This window comes from Cygnus atratus, chromosome 3, assembly GCF_013377495.2.
Source record: "Cygnus atratus isolate AKBS03 ecotype Queensland, Australia chromosome 3, CAtr_DNAZoo_HiC_assembly, whole genome shotgun sequence".
Taxonomy (NCBI): Eukaryota; Metazoa; Chordata; class Aves; order Anseriformes; family Anatidae; genus Cygnus; species Cygnus atratus.
In genome coordinates this window covers 67,658,072-67,672,302 of record NC_066364.1, presented here as the reverse complement: position 1 = coordinate 67,672,302, position 14,231 = coordinate 67,658,072, and the positions used below count along the sequence as shown (strand labels likewise).

General features: G+C 34.0%; 1 protein-coding gene across 1 annotated transcript in view; it reads right to left on the bottom strand.

The window, feature by feature from the left end:
- SYNE1 (spectrin repeat containing nuclear envelope protein 1) overlaps nucleotides 1-14,231 on the bottom strand; it is a 292,806-nt gene that overhangs the window by 215,026 nt on the left and 63,549 nt on the right. Inside the window, exons 10-14 of the mRNA XM_050710059.1 lie at nucleotides 9,794-9,901; nucleotides 8,855-8,992; nucleotides 7,491-7,655; nucleotides 3,822-3,934; nucleotides 3,096-3,264 (exon numbers count right to left, since the gene is read on the bottom strand). Of these exons, the coding sequence (XP_050566016.1) occupies nucleotides 3,096-3,264; nucleotides 3,822-3,934; nucleotides 7,491-7,655; nucleotides 8,855-8,992; nucleotides 9,794-9,901 (693 nt within the window). The remainder of the gene's footprint in view (nucleotides 1-3,095; nucleotides 3,265-3,821; nucleotides 3,935-7,490; nucleotides 7,656-8,854; nucleotides 8,993-9,793; nucleotides 9,902-14,231) is intronic.

The following is a 14,231-nucleotide window of genomic DNA, read 5'->3' as shown; positions in this document are numbered from 1 at the left end:
TATAGTTAAAGAAATATATGTTTCCAAAGCGAAAAAAAAAAGGGCAAAACACTTTTCCAAAGTGCAAAACAGTTCTTTTCCTTTCTGAGTGGTGTTTCCAACATGTAATGTGTTACAGAGCAATTAATAATTTATATGGAAATATTTTGGTCACAAAGTTATGCCTCTTTATTTCTGCCAAATGGCTTTTTTTTTTTAATGTCTTTCAGAAATGTCACTTTATTTAAATGCTCTGTATAAATATATATCTATATTGTGCAAATGTATCTTTTGATACAAAGATATATTGTATCTTGCATTACTTTTTATAAGGCTTTTACATTGCCTTACCTAATGTACTTATCTAGAGTTTTTGAATGGTTCTATAACCTATACTACCTGCTGTGTCTCTAGTTACATACAGATCTACACATTAAGGCAAACACACCTCTAATATGTGTATACAAGTTTTGGTATGTCAGAATAGGCAAACTTCTATGTGTACTACTATAATTTTGGTAATACCAGGTCTCAAGTGAGGCCAAAGTTTCAATGATCAATGAAAAAATTTCCAAGGTCAATGTAGTTTGAAGAGAAGAATTAGATCTTGTATTCATCAGCCCACATAATATAAATACGATAAACAGTTTTAAAAATGAACCCACCAGACAAAATGTATCTAAAAATCTTCTATTTTAAAACCTTTTACAGTTGCTATGTCAAATCACCACAGTTATCTAGCAGGTAAATTTAAAATGTGTTTATAACCAAGGAAACTAGAAGTCAAGAAAAGACAGATTTTTTTCTCTACTAAAATATATATATATATATATATATATATAAATTAAAAAATCTGTCAAATGTAAAGAATTGCATGCTTTACCACAAATTATTTGACAAATTCAGGAATTTTCACTTTTGCTAAATACATATGCACAGATATTTTACCCTGAACCAAAAGCTATGCTTCATATGAGAAAGTAAAGGATGGTACCAAATTATTTATGCTATACTAATCACAAGAGCAATTACAAATATATTCAAAAATTAAATATATGTGTTTTGCCAAGTAATAATTTCTCCCATCTGACAAGATCCCTTAAAGAAAATATGCAGCTTTTCCCAAATCCATACAGCATCTGGTCCTACAAACATTCTAATAAACCTATGCCAAAAAAATAGTGCGACAGGTTTAAGTCCACGGGTAGCTGTATCCAGTATTTCCACTGCAGCTGACACTTTGGTACAATATATTCTTCAAGTTGATGGTGTACAGTCTATGCTGAACTTTACTTCTGGTATATGACACACAGGTGAAAAGAAGATGGTTTAGAGTAGCAATGTACACTTTTATTTTTAAGGTACAGAACATAAATATTTTCCAGGTATATGTTATATCTAAATCCTAAATATGCATGCTCCTAGAATGCCAAGATTGCTCAGTCTGCTTTGACAGACAACATACTTATTTTTTGATTGTCTACTAACATAGTCACTGGAGGCACTGACTATGGCTTTCCTAATTAAGATTTCTATTTAAATCAAAGAGTAATACTCAGCTTTTGCTCCTAGAAACTTGCTCTCAGTTAAGCCAAAGCAAATAGTCTTTTTCCATCATAGGACACATGGCAGCAAACAGAACCGAAGGCTACCAGGAATGAAACTGAGCTCTATCTTCTTGTCCCAGTTTCCTCATTTTGATGTGATAGTTTCATAAATGATGCAAGGAAGCATTTTCTTTTCCCTACTGACCAACTCAGAATTAGTGGTCTGAAAGCACAGGAATAATTGAGCTAATCACAAAATGACATACAAATTCACCACTTAATATTTATTTTAAAGTTAAAAATAAGAAAGTGATATCAAATATTAATCCAAAAGTTAAGCTATCCACTCCCTCATTATTTCCCTTGACACCCTTTAGCAGTCTTTGTCCATATGTATGCTTTGTAAGGTTGTCTCAATTAACACCTAGCTCTTGCACATCATTCTAGCAAACTATGTTATTGTAAATGATCATCTGAATATTTTACTATTTTTCTGAAACAAGGGTTAGCCCCCGAATTTTTTGTGTCTCTAACTGCTAAAGCTTAAACTTAGGGAAAAGTATGAATAGCCTTCAGTTCTCACACTGTAAGAAGAAATTTAAATTTGAAGTTTGTTTCCAATACAATAAAAACTGGCAGGCTATGTGGGCACCGGTAACTTTCTCTACAGTATCGTGGCTCTGAAAGCTTCTATAACTGTATGAATTCTTTCCTAACTGAATTTTTCTGTGCAATTTTCCTCATATGTATTAGATAGAAGGGGAAAAGTATTTATTCCAGACCTGCTTTTGAAAGAATCCCTCATACCCTATGTAGAAGTGCAAGTGGTGGCACCATCTTACCAGCCATTTGATAATGCAAATTAATTTGTAACAAAGGGATCATATCAATGAGCACTTGTAAGTCAATAGCCTCTGTTTCTTAACATGATATATGAATGATGCAGAGCTGGAGCAATCTCTTTCCAGAACAGAAATAAACTAATGGGTTTAATATACTAATGTAGAGCAGAAGTGGAAAAACTGTTACTTGAAAGAATAGAATGACTCCACTTCCAGTATAATACATTCAACAAATACAGAGACGAATTATTATTCTGTCTTCATTTGGAGGACGACATTAAGAATAATTGTAATGTGAAGGACTTCACTCCAAGAACCTCCTCAATGCTGCAGTAAATTCATATGTAGGCACAATAAAGTGCATCTATGTTGTTGTAAAATTAGATGAAATTAAGTTCTCTTAAATTTTTATTTAAAGTTAAAATATAGGATTTGGAAGTTCCTGATATGCTTGGTAAGCTGGATGGTCAGACAGCAGTTGGGACATTATTTCTGGTTTTGAGGAGATGATGTAAAATGCATGATTTTCATTTTTAGCATTTTGATTAAGGCTCCTCCAGGGGATGACAGATACACGTCTGAAAAGATATTCATATAAATGCAGTCAAAGTTGATGACTGGCAAGTCTCATTTCTTTTTTTTAACTATTATTATTATTATTAAATTCAAACAATCTTTGATGAGAATATTTCAAATATAATAAAAAAAGAAGACAACCCCAACTTACAATATAATTTTGAAGAAGTAGTTCCACTGACTCTCGCCTTCCATATTTGATAATCCATGATTTTAACTTTGATTCTGCAAGCACTAAGAGTGACAGTAGACGGTACTTCAGTTCCAGAAACTCCATTTTCAACAGATGGAGCTCAGATGAAGAGACAACAAAATTAAACCTGGAAAATGAATCATACTGTAGTAAAATACATCAATAATTTTTTTTTCTTCTTCCAAGGCAGACTGAAAGCTTCACTTACAGTTCAGATATTTTTCACCTAATTCAGAGTCTACTAACATTTAATTATATATGATGATCATTCTGATAGCTGCTTTTGAATAGCAAATGAATTATAATCATATTTATTCATAGAAATCATCAGTTTACATTTATTACTAAGTTTTGCAAAGTCATTTTTCTTTTTTTCTTATATTCATCCTGATTGCTGTTACATAACATCTCTTCCAGGGGCAAGTAATAACAGGACCAATTAAAAAAGAAAAAAAAAGTATTCCCTTTCAAAACACTTAGCTTCTGTTAATTCTCATCAATCATCAATGCACCAAGCTTTTCAGCGTATTTTTATCTATATTCTGAGAGGGTTTTCCTTTCCATTTTTTTCATGCTTGCCACTAAGAAACATAATTAGACAGCAATTTTTACGTGAACAGGTTAAAAAGCAAACAGGTCTCCTTTCATTCACAGAGGGTTTTCATTTCAGATTGAAAGCCTTACCTGTCTGCCATATCCTCTAATTGGTCAGGTGGAACAGGTACTCCATTAACAGACCTGGCTCTGTGGATCTCATGGAATGTCTTTTTGTGACCTTCTATATTTTTCAGTAGATCCTGTTTTTAAGGAGAGAGAGCAAGATTGAGAGTGAGAGAAGAAGGGGTGGAGGGGAAGAGGGAGAGAGGGAGAAAGAGAAGGCTCACAGTAGGCTACCTAATAAGCACAATTTGAAGCCTGCACCGATGACTCAATGTAGTTAACTATTTGATCATGCTCTTACATTTGCATGCAAAGTTATGCCTACCATGAAAGCATTTACATCAGCTTGAACATTTACATAGGAAACACCCTTATTAAATGCTCTGTTAAAGCTATGTCTGACAATTGAGGAAGATTTTAAAACAGAATACACTGCAATGATTTAACAAAACAAGAACTCTTAACTGTATTAAATAATGCCTGAAATGCAGCATGAAAATACACTAATACCACTACTGTATAATCCTGCTAAATTTACTGTTTACATCTTTATAGCAGATACTAACCTTTATTAAGTATGATTCAAATATTCAGCAACTAATCTACTCCTCTATATACCGGCAGAAGATCCAGAGCTCCTTATGTAAGTACATATTCAGTATTTAGTGAACTTCTCACTCTCTCAGCATCAAAGGATTTCAGGATTGTTCTCTCTATATTACACAAATGAATGCAGAATGTGGTACCCGACCAGTATGCCTGTGATAAGGATTGTACCAGCAAAAACCTTACAGCAGAGCACATTTCAACTGTAACTAAGCAACACCGCTTCAAACGGTTTCCTGGAGATTACATATTAAAATGAATGACTGGCAGTAGTCTTTGAAGAGATACCATAACAATAACACGTAAAGTCCCCAGTGGCTGAGAGGACACAAAGCAGTGGATATTTTTCTGCAAGCAGGCAGCTCTTGGCACAAAGTGCTCAGAAGCCTATTAGCAAAAGGTAATCATAAAAAGTTGCCCCCTTCTCTACCCTGGGAATAAAGTGCAGGCTTGTTGTCCTGGTTTCAGGTAGGACAGAGTTAATTTTCCTCCTAGTAGCTGGTAGGGTGCTATGTTTTGGATTAGGATGAGAAGAGTGTTGATAACATGCTGATGTTTTAATTGTTGCAGAGCAGTGCTTACACCAAGCCAAGGACTTTTCAGCTTCTCGCTCTGTCCTGCCAGCGAGCAGGCTGGGGGTGCAGCAAGAGCTGGGAGGGGACAGACCCAGGACAGCTGACCCAAACTGGCCAAAGGGGTATTCCATACCATCTGACATCATGCTGAACAATATATAGGGGTGGCTAGCTGGGGTGGGGGGGGCCGGCTGCTCGGGGATAGGCTGGGCATCGGTCAACGGGTGGTGAGCAATTGCATTGTGCATCACTTGTTTCATACACATTATTATTAGTAGTACTATTATTATTATTATTATTATTAATTATTATTATTATTATTTTCCTTTCTTAATAAACTGTCTTTATCTCAACTCACAGGCTTCACTTTCCTGTTTCTCTCCCTGATCCCAGAGAGCGAGGGGGGAGGGTGAGCGAACGGCTGTGTGGTGTTTAGCTGCCGGTCAGGTTAAACCACAACACTCGTGTATTGATCCTATCTACTTGCTCAGATCACCAAATGGTCCCATAATTCCCATCAACCCATCTATGTTTTCACTGTTTTCTACTTCAGTCAAAACCTCATTTTGAAACAAAGTGAATCAGACTTTCTCAGATGCAGGTGATGCACTGATTTTACCATGCGGAAAACTCCACTGAGGCTATCCTGTAGCTAACATACTCTCATGTAGAGGACTGACGTGGAACATGCATCTCATCTAGCTGCATTGGAGACCCTGTCAGACAAAGAGGGATGCCCCTAACATGCACTCGTAAGTGAAAATAAAACCCATCAGTTTCATCCAAAATCAACTGGAAGTCCAAAAAAACTTTTACACATCAAGAGAAATCCTGCTCTGCAAAATGACCCACAACACAGAATAATTAAGGTTGCAAAAGATCTTCAAGATCATCTGGTACAACCATCAGTCTACTACCAATGTCACCCACTAAGTGGTTGAGTTGCCATCCCTGGAGGTCTTTAAAAGACATTTAGATGTAGTCCTTAGTGATATGGTTTAGTGGAGGTCTTGTTAGTGTTAGGACAGAGGTTGGACTAGATGATCTTGGAGGTCTCTTCCAACCTAGACGATTCTGTGATTCTGTGATTCTGTAAACCATGTCCCTAAGCACCAGGTCCAACCTTTGCTTGAACACCCCCATGGGCCAGTGATGCTCCACTTCCCTGGGCAACCCATTCCAATGCCTAACTACTCTTTCTGAGAAGAAACAAACTTAAACGCTTGCATAATTCCTTGAAGGTTTGTCTAAGTAGGCTGATACCTTTTGTATTAGCTTCCAAATGGTTATAAGCCATAAAGTTATATCAAGGAATGTATCAAAATAAGGTTTATACTATTCACATTATGCAAACAAACAATAACAACAACAACAAAAAATTGATTTGATTTTTTTTGATGAAAATTAATTTTTACGAATCCTGAAATATTTTATGTCAAAAATAAAGCTAATGAAATGTAACCTTATGAAAGACTAGACTTTGAAAGATAACAATTATTTTTCCCATAATATTCAATATTGTTTTGGTAAGATTTATTAGCTAAAACTTAAATTAGAACAGGTGACACTGTTCTAATAAAGAATAATTGGGAGATCCAAAAACTGTCAAAACTGTTCCAAGATATCCATGAAATTTGTCAGCTTTTCATTATGTTGCTTTACTTTTATTAAAAAGTGGATTTTTTTAATGGAAAAAACCTCCATAGCCATAAAAATGAAAGCAATATCCAAACACAAGAAATTTAAAAAATAGTATTGATAAAATAATATTGAAGAAAATATATGAAACAATACAGCCTTACTGCCACAAGTGCAGCCTTTCTCTACACCATTTTTTTCCTTTCTCCTTTATATTTGCTGCTTTAGTTTTTCGTCAAGTCTCCAATATTTTATTTCTATACTTTTCTCATATGTATTACATAAAAGCACAAACCTCACAGTTTTGATTTTAAATGACAAGAAGGACTCAGCAAAAATAATAGCAATGGTATTCAAATTTATCTGGTAAATTTCCTCTTTACCACAGCAGAGGGGACTTCTCATGTCATTTGTCATTACAATACAATGAAAATTCATTTCACAATTTTTTTCCCCAAGTCTGAGCTATATATTCAGCAACCATCAGCACATTTAGTAGTTGCATTTAGTTTGCTGTCTTTCTCCTGTTTCACCTAGTGAGTTCACATTGGTTAGACAATGCATCCAACTTAGGAGTTCTGTATGGAGTTTTCCCCAGCAGAACTCCTAGAATAGAAAACAGTTAAAATACCAATACACAGTATTTTTCAGAAAGAAGAAGCAGGAACATTCAAAACCAATCTTTAACATTACTTGTAAAATACAGAGATACCACAGTTAAAAGTCATCACTGAAAGATATCTAATCTTTAGCTACCATCAAAGTGATACCACCCATACCAACTAGCTTTCAAATTGCAATTAATAATCATGGATCATTTACAGCCTTGGAAATAATGAAATATAGTGCACAGAATGAATGCATGTATATTTACCTTAAGTTGTTCAAGCTTCCGGTGTATTATATTCGCTGTTTCCTCATGAGCTTGCTGAATACTTACTTCTTCCCTCAGAGCAACCTCTGCTCTATAGAGCCAAGCACCAATGGTACCCAAAGGTGCAGGAAGAGATTTATCAAGCTGTATGTGCCAATCAAATAGCTGGGAAATAAAAGTAAGAGGACTGAATTTCCTTCCTTGCTTAATTTTACAAACAAGTATGAAGAAAAAACAAGCTCTTCATTGTAAGAAAAAAATAAAATAAAAACACAACACTTTGAGACAAAAACCTAGATATATTAATTCAACATTAGTTCTGAAATTACATCATTCTCATAGGCAACAAAATCTCTACAAGGATTTCTGGATTTCCCTTCTAGAATCATAGCTGCGTTACAGAACCGATTATATGTAAACTGTAACAGCTGACATTCTGAAGATTTGGAATTTCATCAAGCACAGCAAAGCAGGTGAGACAATCTTCCTCTCAGTGCTATTTATTTCATACTTTTCCATAAAAACCTTTTCATTGCAATTTTGATTTTATTTTCATTCAAATGTGCAAATGAGTTTCAAAGAACTGTGGAGTCCAGAGTACAACAGTAAAATACCATGTCTTATTGGCAATCCCAGTTATGGGAGTAAAAATAATGAAAACTGTAAAAAACAAAACAAAACAAAAAAAAAAAAAACAACAGAATATTTTAAAATAGATTCTCCATTAAATATGACATACACACACACAATAATAATAAAAAAATACGTGAAGATACACTGAGTATCAAATAATGATTTGATAACTTATTTCTTATTTGGGACAAACATTATAACTCACTTTGGATTTTTCATTCTTTTAGTACAGAATTACTATCACGAAAACTGATGTTAATTCCTTCTATTGCAACCAGGTAAAAAATGGCATTAAATCTTCATTTATTGATTCAGAATTTGTTGCACAGAAATGTTTTCTGATTACATTATAAATATTGTATTCGAATTTTTAGTTATTACTAGAATAACTCTAGCAGTTTCAATTTAAAAATTGCATTTTGAAGCTGCATTGTGCATTTTTTTCCCTTCACAATATTTTCAGCTTGGCTTGTCAATATACCTTCAAATAAAGGGAAACCTCAAAGCACTGTCCTTGTCTTAAAGTTCATACTCTCTTTGAACAAATATTAAGGATGATAGAGCTATAAACATTCTCAAAAAAAATACAATTCAACATCACTAGAAACTTGTTTCATATTTATGTTCTTAATGCCTAATAAAATCAGCAGCAAATAGGTACCTTAAAGGATTTAAAAATCTCAGCCTTCACTTAATAAAAAAATATATAGTATAATAAATTTTCAACTTACCCTGGAAGAAACTCTGTCCCATGCTTGCTTCACTATAGCTTGATCAAGCAATAATTTACCATCTTTCCGTAAGGACTGGGTTGCAAGTTCTATCGGTTTCCTTTTTAACTCATACTGCACTCTGAAATGCTTAAATGACTGCACAAAGAGAAAATCAAGTTAATGCAGTGTAGAGTTAAAAAAAATCTGCAACATTTATGGAGTTGCCATTTATGCCACCTATATGACAATTTTGCATTGATAGAAGTCTTAATACTTCCCAAAAAGGAGAAGCAGTTAACTTGTATATTTATAACCTTCATTGAATTGCTTTTTATTAAAGGTTTTAATAGATCCTAGAATGGTCCAGGAAAATATAAGTAGGACTTTTACATTTCCCTTCAGTTATCAGATGCCTGAACTCTGTCCAAAAGGAAATAATCATTTTTCAGATAAACTAGCAAATGGTTTAAATGCAAGTTAGGACAGATAGTTGCTGTTTTTAGAAAATAGTCAAGCTTTGATAGAAAATTTAGGCCAAAATTTGTAGTAGATTTAGACATTAACTTTTAAGAGAGGGCTTAAAAATGAAGCTCTAAGCCCTGTCTTCTGTCCACCTCTCACCTCATCCAGCTTTCAGTTATACCTCTCATTTGAGCTATATCATGGAAGATCTGGAAGGACTGTACAGACACATGCTCACTTCTAACTAGGACAGTCGTTCATGCTGCTAGAAAAAGCTCTGTGTTAGGCAAACCATCTGTGCACTATCCTACATAGCAAAGCTGGAGTTGACATTATAATCCTCCACCAATAACAGGCAACACAATTTGCATCCTTATTTCTTTAAACTACAGTATGTTGAATTGCAAATATGCAGACTGCATAAAATATTGCAATGCATATTACAAAAATGATGACAATAATATCTTATTACTCAAATATTTCCCAATTGCTTACCTGGTATTTTTCCTGTAAGCTTGTTTCTGCCACCTGTGCTCGGGCTAAATCTCTTTCAAATTGTTCTGCCCACACTTTTAGGTCTCTCAGTATCAACCTGTCTTCCTTCTATGAGTTAATACAACCACATACACACAAAAAAAATTATTACAGCCTTTTAGTAGAGGTGTCAAGGTCATTAGTTGTAGTGAAAATCAATAGAAACCTTGGGGCCAAATTCTCTCATCACTTATCTTCATATAGTCTAATTTAAAAGACTTTGTGAGTATGAAAGATGAACTCAGCATCTAGACATGAGTCTTGCAGTGTCATAACTATTTGTGTCATTACTGTGTCAGAAATATTACTTGTAGTTCTTGCCTGCTGTTAAATTAACAGAAAGTACTTCAAATATACCTCAACAGCTAATTTTAGTTTTCCACATATATGCAGAGTGAATTTCCAGGAAAAGCTAATTGGGCTGAGACAGGAGAGAATTTATCATCATCATTTCACCACCTTTTTATTATCTGGTCTACTATTGCTGGGAGGGGAGGGAAATGGAGAGAAAGGTTATGGTGCTGGATGAGAAAGTGTAGTAACAGTATGATCCCAAGGTCATGCATTTATTTTCTTAGTGACTTCAGGGAAATCCTTGACATCAAGCTCTAAGTTCAGAAGCTGGCAAAATATTTTAGTAGAGAATGTTTTAACAAGGAAAATGGAAAGAAAGAAATAAAACTTGATTGTATTCACAGTTTCTTTTGTTTCCATGACATTTTTGGCATATTTGTTTTATAGTTTTGCTTTAACACTTCAAGTATATCATTGGCCCTGAAGCTTTGCAAGGCTGCAAAGTTCTCTGCAGAGTTCAGTGACCTGGCAGTGAAAATTAAAATACTGGCAGGAAATCTCAGGTCTGTCAGCATGTTATATGAGAAGGTTGGCAGACAACAGAAAGGCTTTTTGTGCACCGTGTAAGTACACTAATCTTTAAGTAGAATACAAGTGTCCATCTCATATTTTCAACCAATGAACCATGTGTTCTGGCTGTTAATCAGAAGCTACTCTTTAAAATGAAAGAAGTGATATTACCATAAAATTGGTGACTATCAGAAACACATCTGTTGCAGTGAAAAAATGCAACACCACATTGTATCAGCTAAGCACCTAAAATGAGTGATTGAATTTTAAACCTTATATGAGAGAAGCAGCACTGGACTATGTGTTAAAAAAGAAGAGCAACTGACAGTATTTAAGTAATAAAGTTAATTATTTTAATAAAATCCTAACCTGAGAAAGGAGCCAATTATGGTTCCTTTCTTTGAAAGCTGTCTCAAATATGTAAAATGTAACTTCCCTTAGTCATTTTAACAGCTTAGAGGTATTGCTTCATTTCAGTTGAGAAAAGGACAGAATCATCTTTGATGTATTTCTGCTAATTCCGGTACTGATCCTCTACTCAAAACAGTGCTAGTTGGTTGGACAGAATTTGCATAACAGATTGTGCAAATATCACAGGCGTTATGTCTGTTAATTCCCTACGTAAATTCTTATCTGGATATTGCAGCAAGGTTAACATTGTGTTAGGACAGCTGCACTGGAATAAAGCTCTATTCCCTATTTTCTGACACTTGCCTAAAGCTGGTACCTGAGAAACAGTCTAGGGCATATATGACACTTCCCTGCTCCAGCTCTTTATAATGCTGGCATTTCCTTTACTGCATACAGTGTCACAAAATGCCAGAACACCTAATGCTTCCAACATTTAAACATAGAGAAGGAGAATAAAAGTATTATTCTTCTAGTCTGATAGTACTACTCTACTGGTCTGATAGCTTGCTTTCTGTGTGGAAAAATAACATCAAGATTCTTTGAGATGAACAACAAATCCAAGACTACTCCCTTATGACAAGAGAGAATTCTTTACTCATTCAACCACCAAAGAAGAACTTTGGTATTAAATGCACTCCATTCACTAGAAGTGATAACTTTAGTGAGACTATTGAAATCTCTATTAATATTTAGCAGTCAGATCCATAAAGACAATACTAAATTCTGCATCCTAATAGGTCAAAACTCCTGTAACAATCCTGGTAATTGAAACTTTAAGTAAGGTATTCTTGAAATCAAGAAGAGAAAGTGTTTCACAATGCAGTGTATACTATTTTTAGTTCACACTATAACTTCAGTTTTGTAAAGCACAGGACTTTATTCCTCTATGGATTACATTCTTATGGCTGAGAATCACTTCCTTTAAGATAAGTCTTTGCAAGAGCATCTGTGTGGTGACAACTGTTCATACAGCAAGCAATGTGAGCAAAACAGGCATTTAGCAAGATTCCTGTTAAAGCAGCTTAAAAATTCAATAATAGCTAAAAATGAGCCTGACCGATTCTTTTTGAAATAGAAATCACCAGAACAAGAGCACCTCTGTGATACCTGAAGAACACAGGAATAGCCACACCTCTCAAATTACAGTATGATTTCTTTGACATTAAGTGAAAAAGGTAAAGTTAATAGGTGACATTAGGTCTTCTGAGATTCATGTATTTATTTATTTTTACTATTTAGTCAGATGATATTTGTTTACTTTTCTGCTTAATTGCAGAAGATGTAGGTGTTTCAATAACTGCCTAACTTAATGGCACTGATACTGTGCAACTCAAGAAAAGCATAATAGGCATTTTATTTATTTATTTCTAAATTTTCACAGGATTTCACTTGAGCAGATCACTTCTTGTCACCTGCAGTGATTCTGTGTTCCTTGGTTGAAACAAAAACATTTTGAAGTCTCAGTTTTGATAACTGTCATAAAGGATTCACTTTCTTAGGAACAAAGGTACCTGCCACCGTCATCCCCAGTCTGATGAGATATCATTCTTAAAACTAGACTTTTATTAGTGCCTAATGTTTCTTACACTGAATAAAAAACATTAAAAGGGTGTTGTTACAGATACATAACTATTTTCTAAAGCCTGCACATCTTAAGCAGAATACAGAATATAACATAAACCATCAAAAAAAAACATCAAAGAATTGTAACCATTTGTTCTTTCCTCAGTATGAGGATTTTTGATCTCTGATCACATTTACTTTAACTCTTTTAAGTTACTACAACTTATTTTCTGCATGCTACTTCCAAACAGAATTTTAGAGTATTAAACTATCCTGATACCATTCTACGCACGTTCACTTATTTGCAGAGACAAACAACAGAACTGGAGCACTCAACCACCAAAGAATATGAAAGAAAAAGATTAGAGAAAAGTGTTTATGAATTCCAATATGATAAGAATAGGGGAAAAATTAAATTTACATAGAAACTTTTCAGCCCAACTCAGTCTATATATATATATATATATATATATATTTTTCTTCTTTAAAACTGAACTGCCAGTGTTAATTTGAAAATTACATAATACAGAATACTTTGGTGTTTGGAGAGATAAAAATATATATCCGTGTTTCATGAGAAATTTAATTATGGACTAGGAAATGAGTTCTCTACTATGTAATTATAAACCAGCTGAACTGTTCAAATTCTTAGGCAGAGCCAGAACAGAATTTTCAGACATGACCATTTAAATCTTAAAAAAAAAAAAAAAAAAAGTTAAAAAGTTATCTGTTTTTCAGAAATGTGGAACTATTATTTTATTGCCAATTTACTGGAAAAAACAAGTCCCTTTAAAAATGTTTATCTATGTATTCAATTACTTTGTCAATTCCTCTTGAAAACTCTTGTTTATACGTATGTGTTACCATCATCACTGAAACACATCCATTGATAACAGTAGCACAGATGCACTGTGAATGCTGAGCCAAGCAATATCTTCAGGGATGAGCTATTAATGCACATCTTAAAAAGCAGACAGCAAATTACTGGAAGAGCTCAGAAATATATTTTTCCAGTTGCTGATTGGAAAATTCCTTTTATATTTGGGAACTATAATGGCATAAAGATGTTGAAGGTGACAGGATTATTTTCTGAATTACTTGTTTCTCATTAGAACACTTTTTAATTCGAAGGAATGTGTTTTCTCTGTATTTAAAATCATACCAAGATGAAGCAATTGATAGATGTTTCACAACTTTACCTCTTTACTAGCTTCGACAGAAGTGCATTGGGACTGTGTAAGGGTAAGAATTTTCAAAAAGGTCCCATCAAAGCTGCTCAAACTTTTGCTTGAATGGATTGAGAAGATGGGAATAATTCTTCTATGAGTATTAAATTTAATTTCAACATATGCTACTAGTTAGATATAAATAGTATGAGATGAACCCTTGATCATATTTGCTTGAAAATAACCTATTACTTATATATTAAAAACAAAACCAAACAAAATCCAAAAACAACAACAACAACAAAATAAAAAAGAAAAAAAAACAAACAAAACCACAAAGAAACTACCATGGAATAAAGGTAATTAATTGGATCAAGTCAAACTATAAACACAAT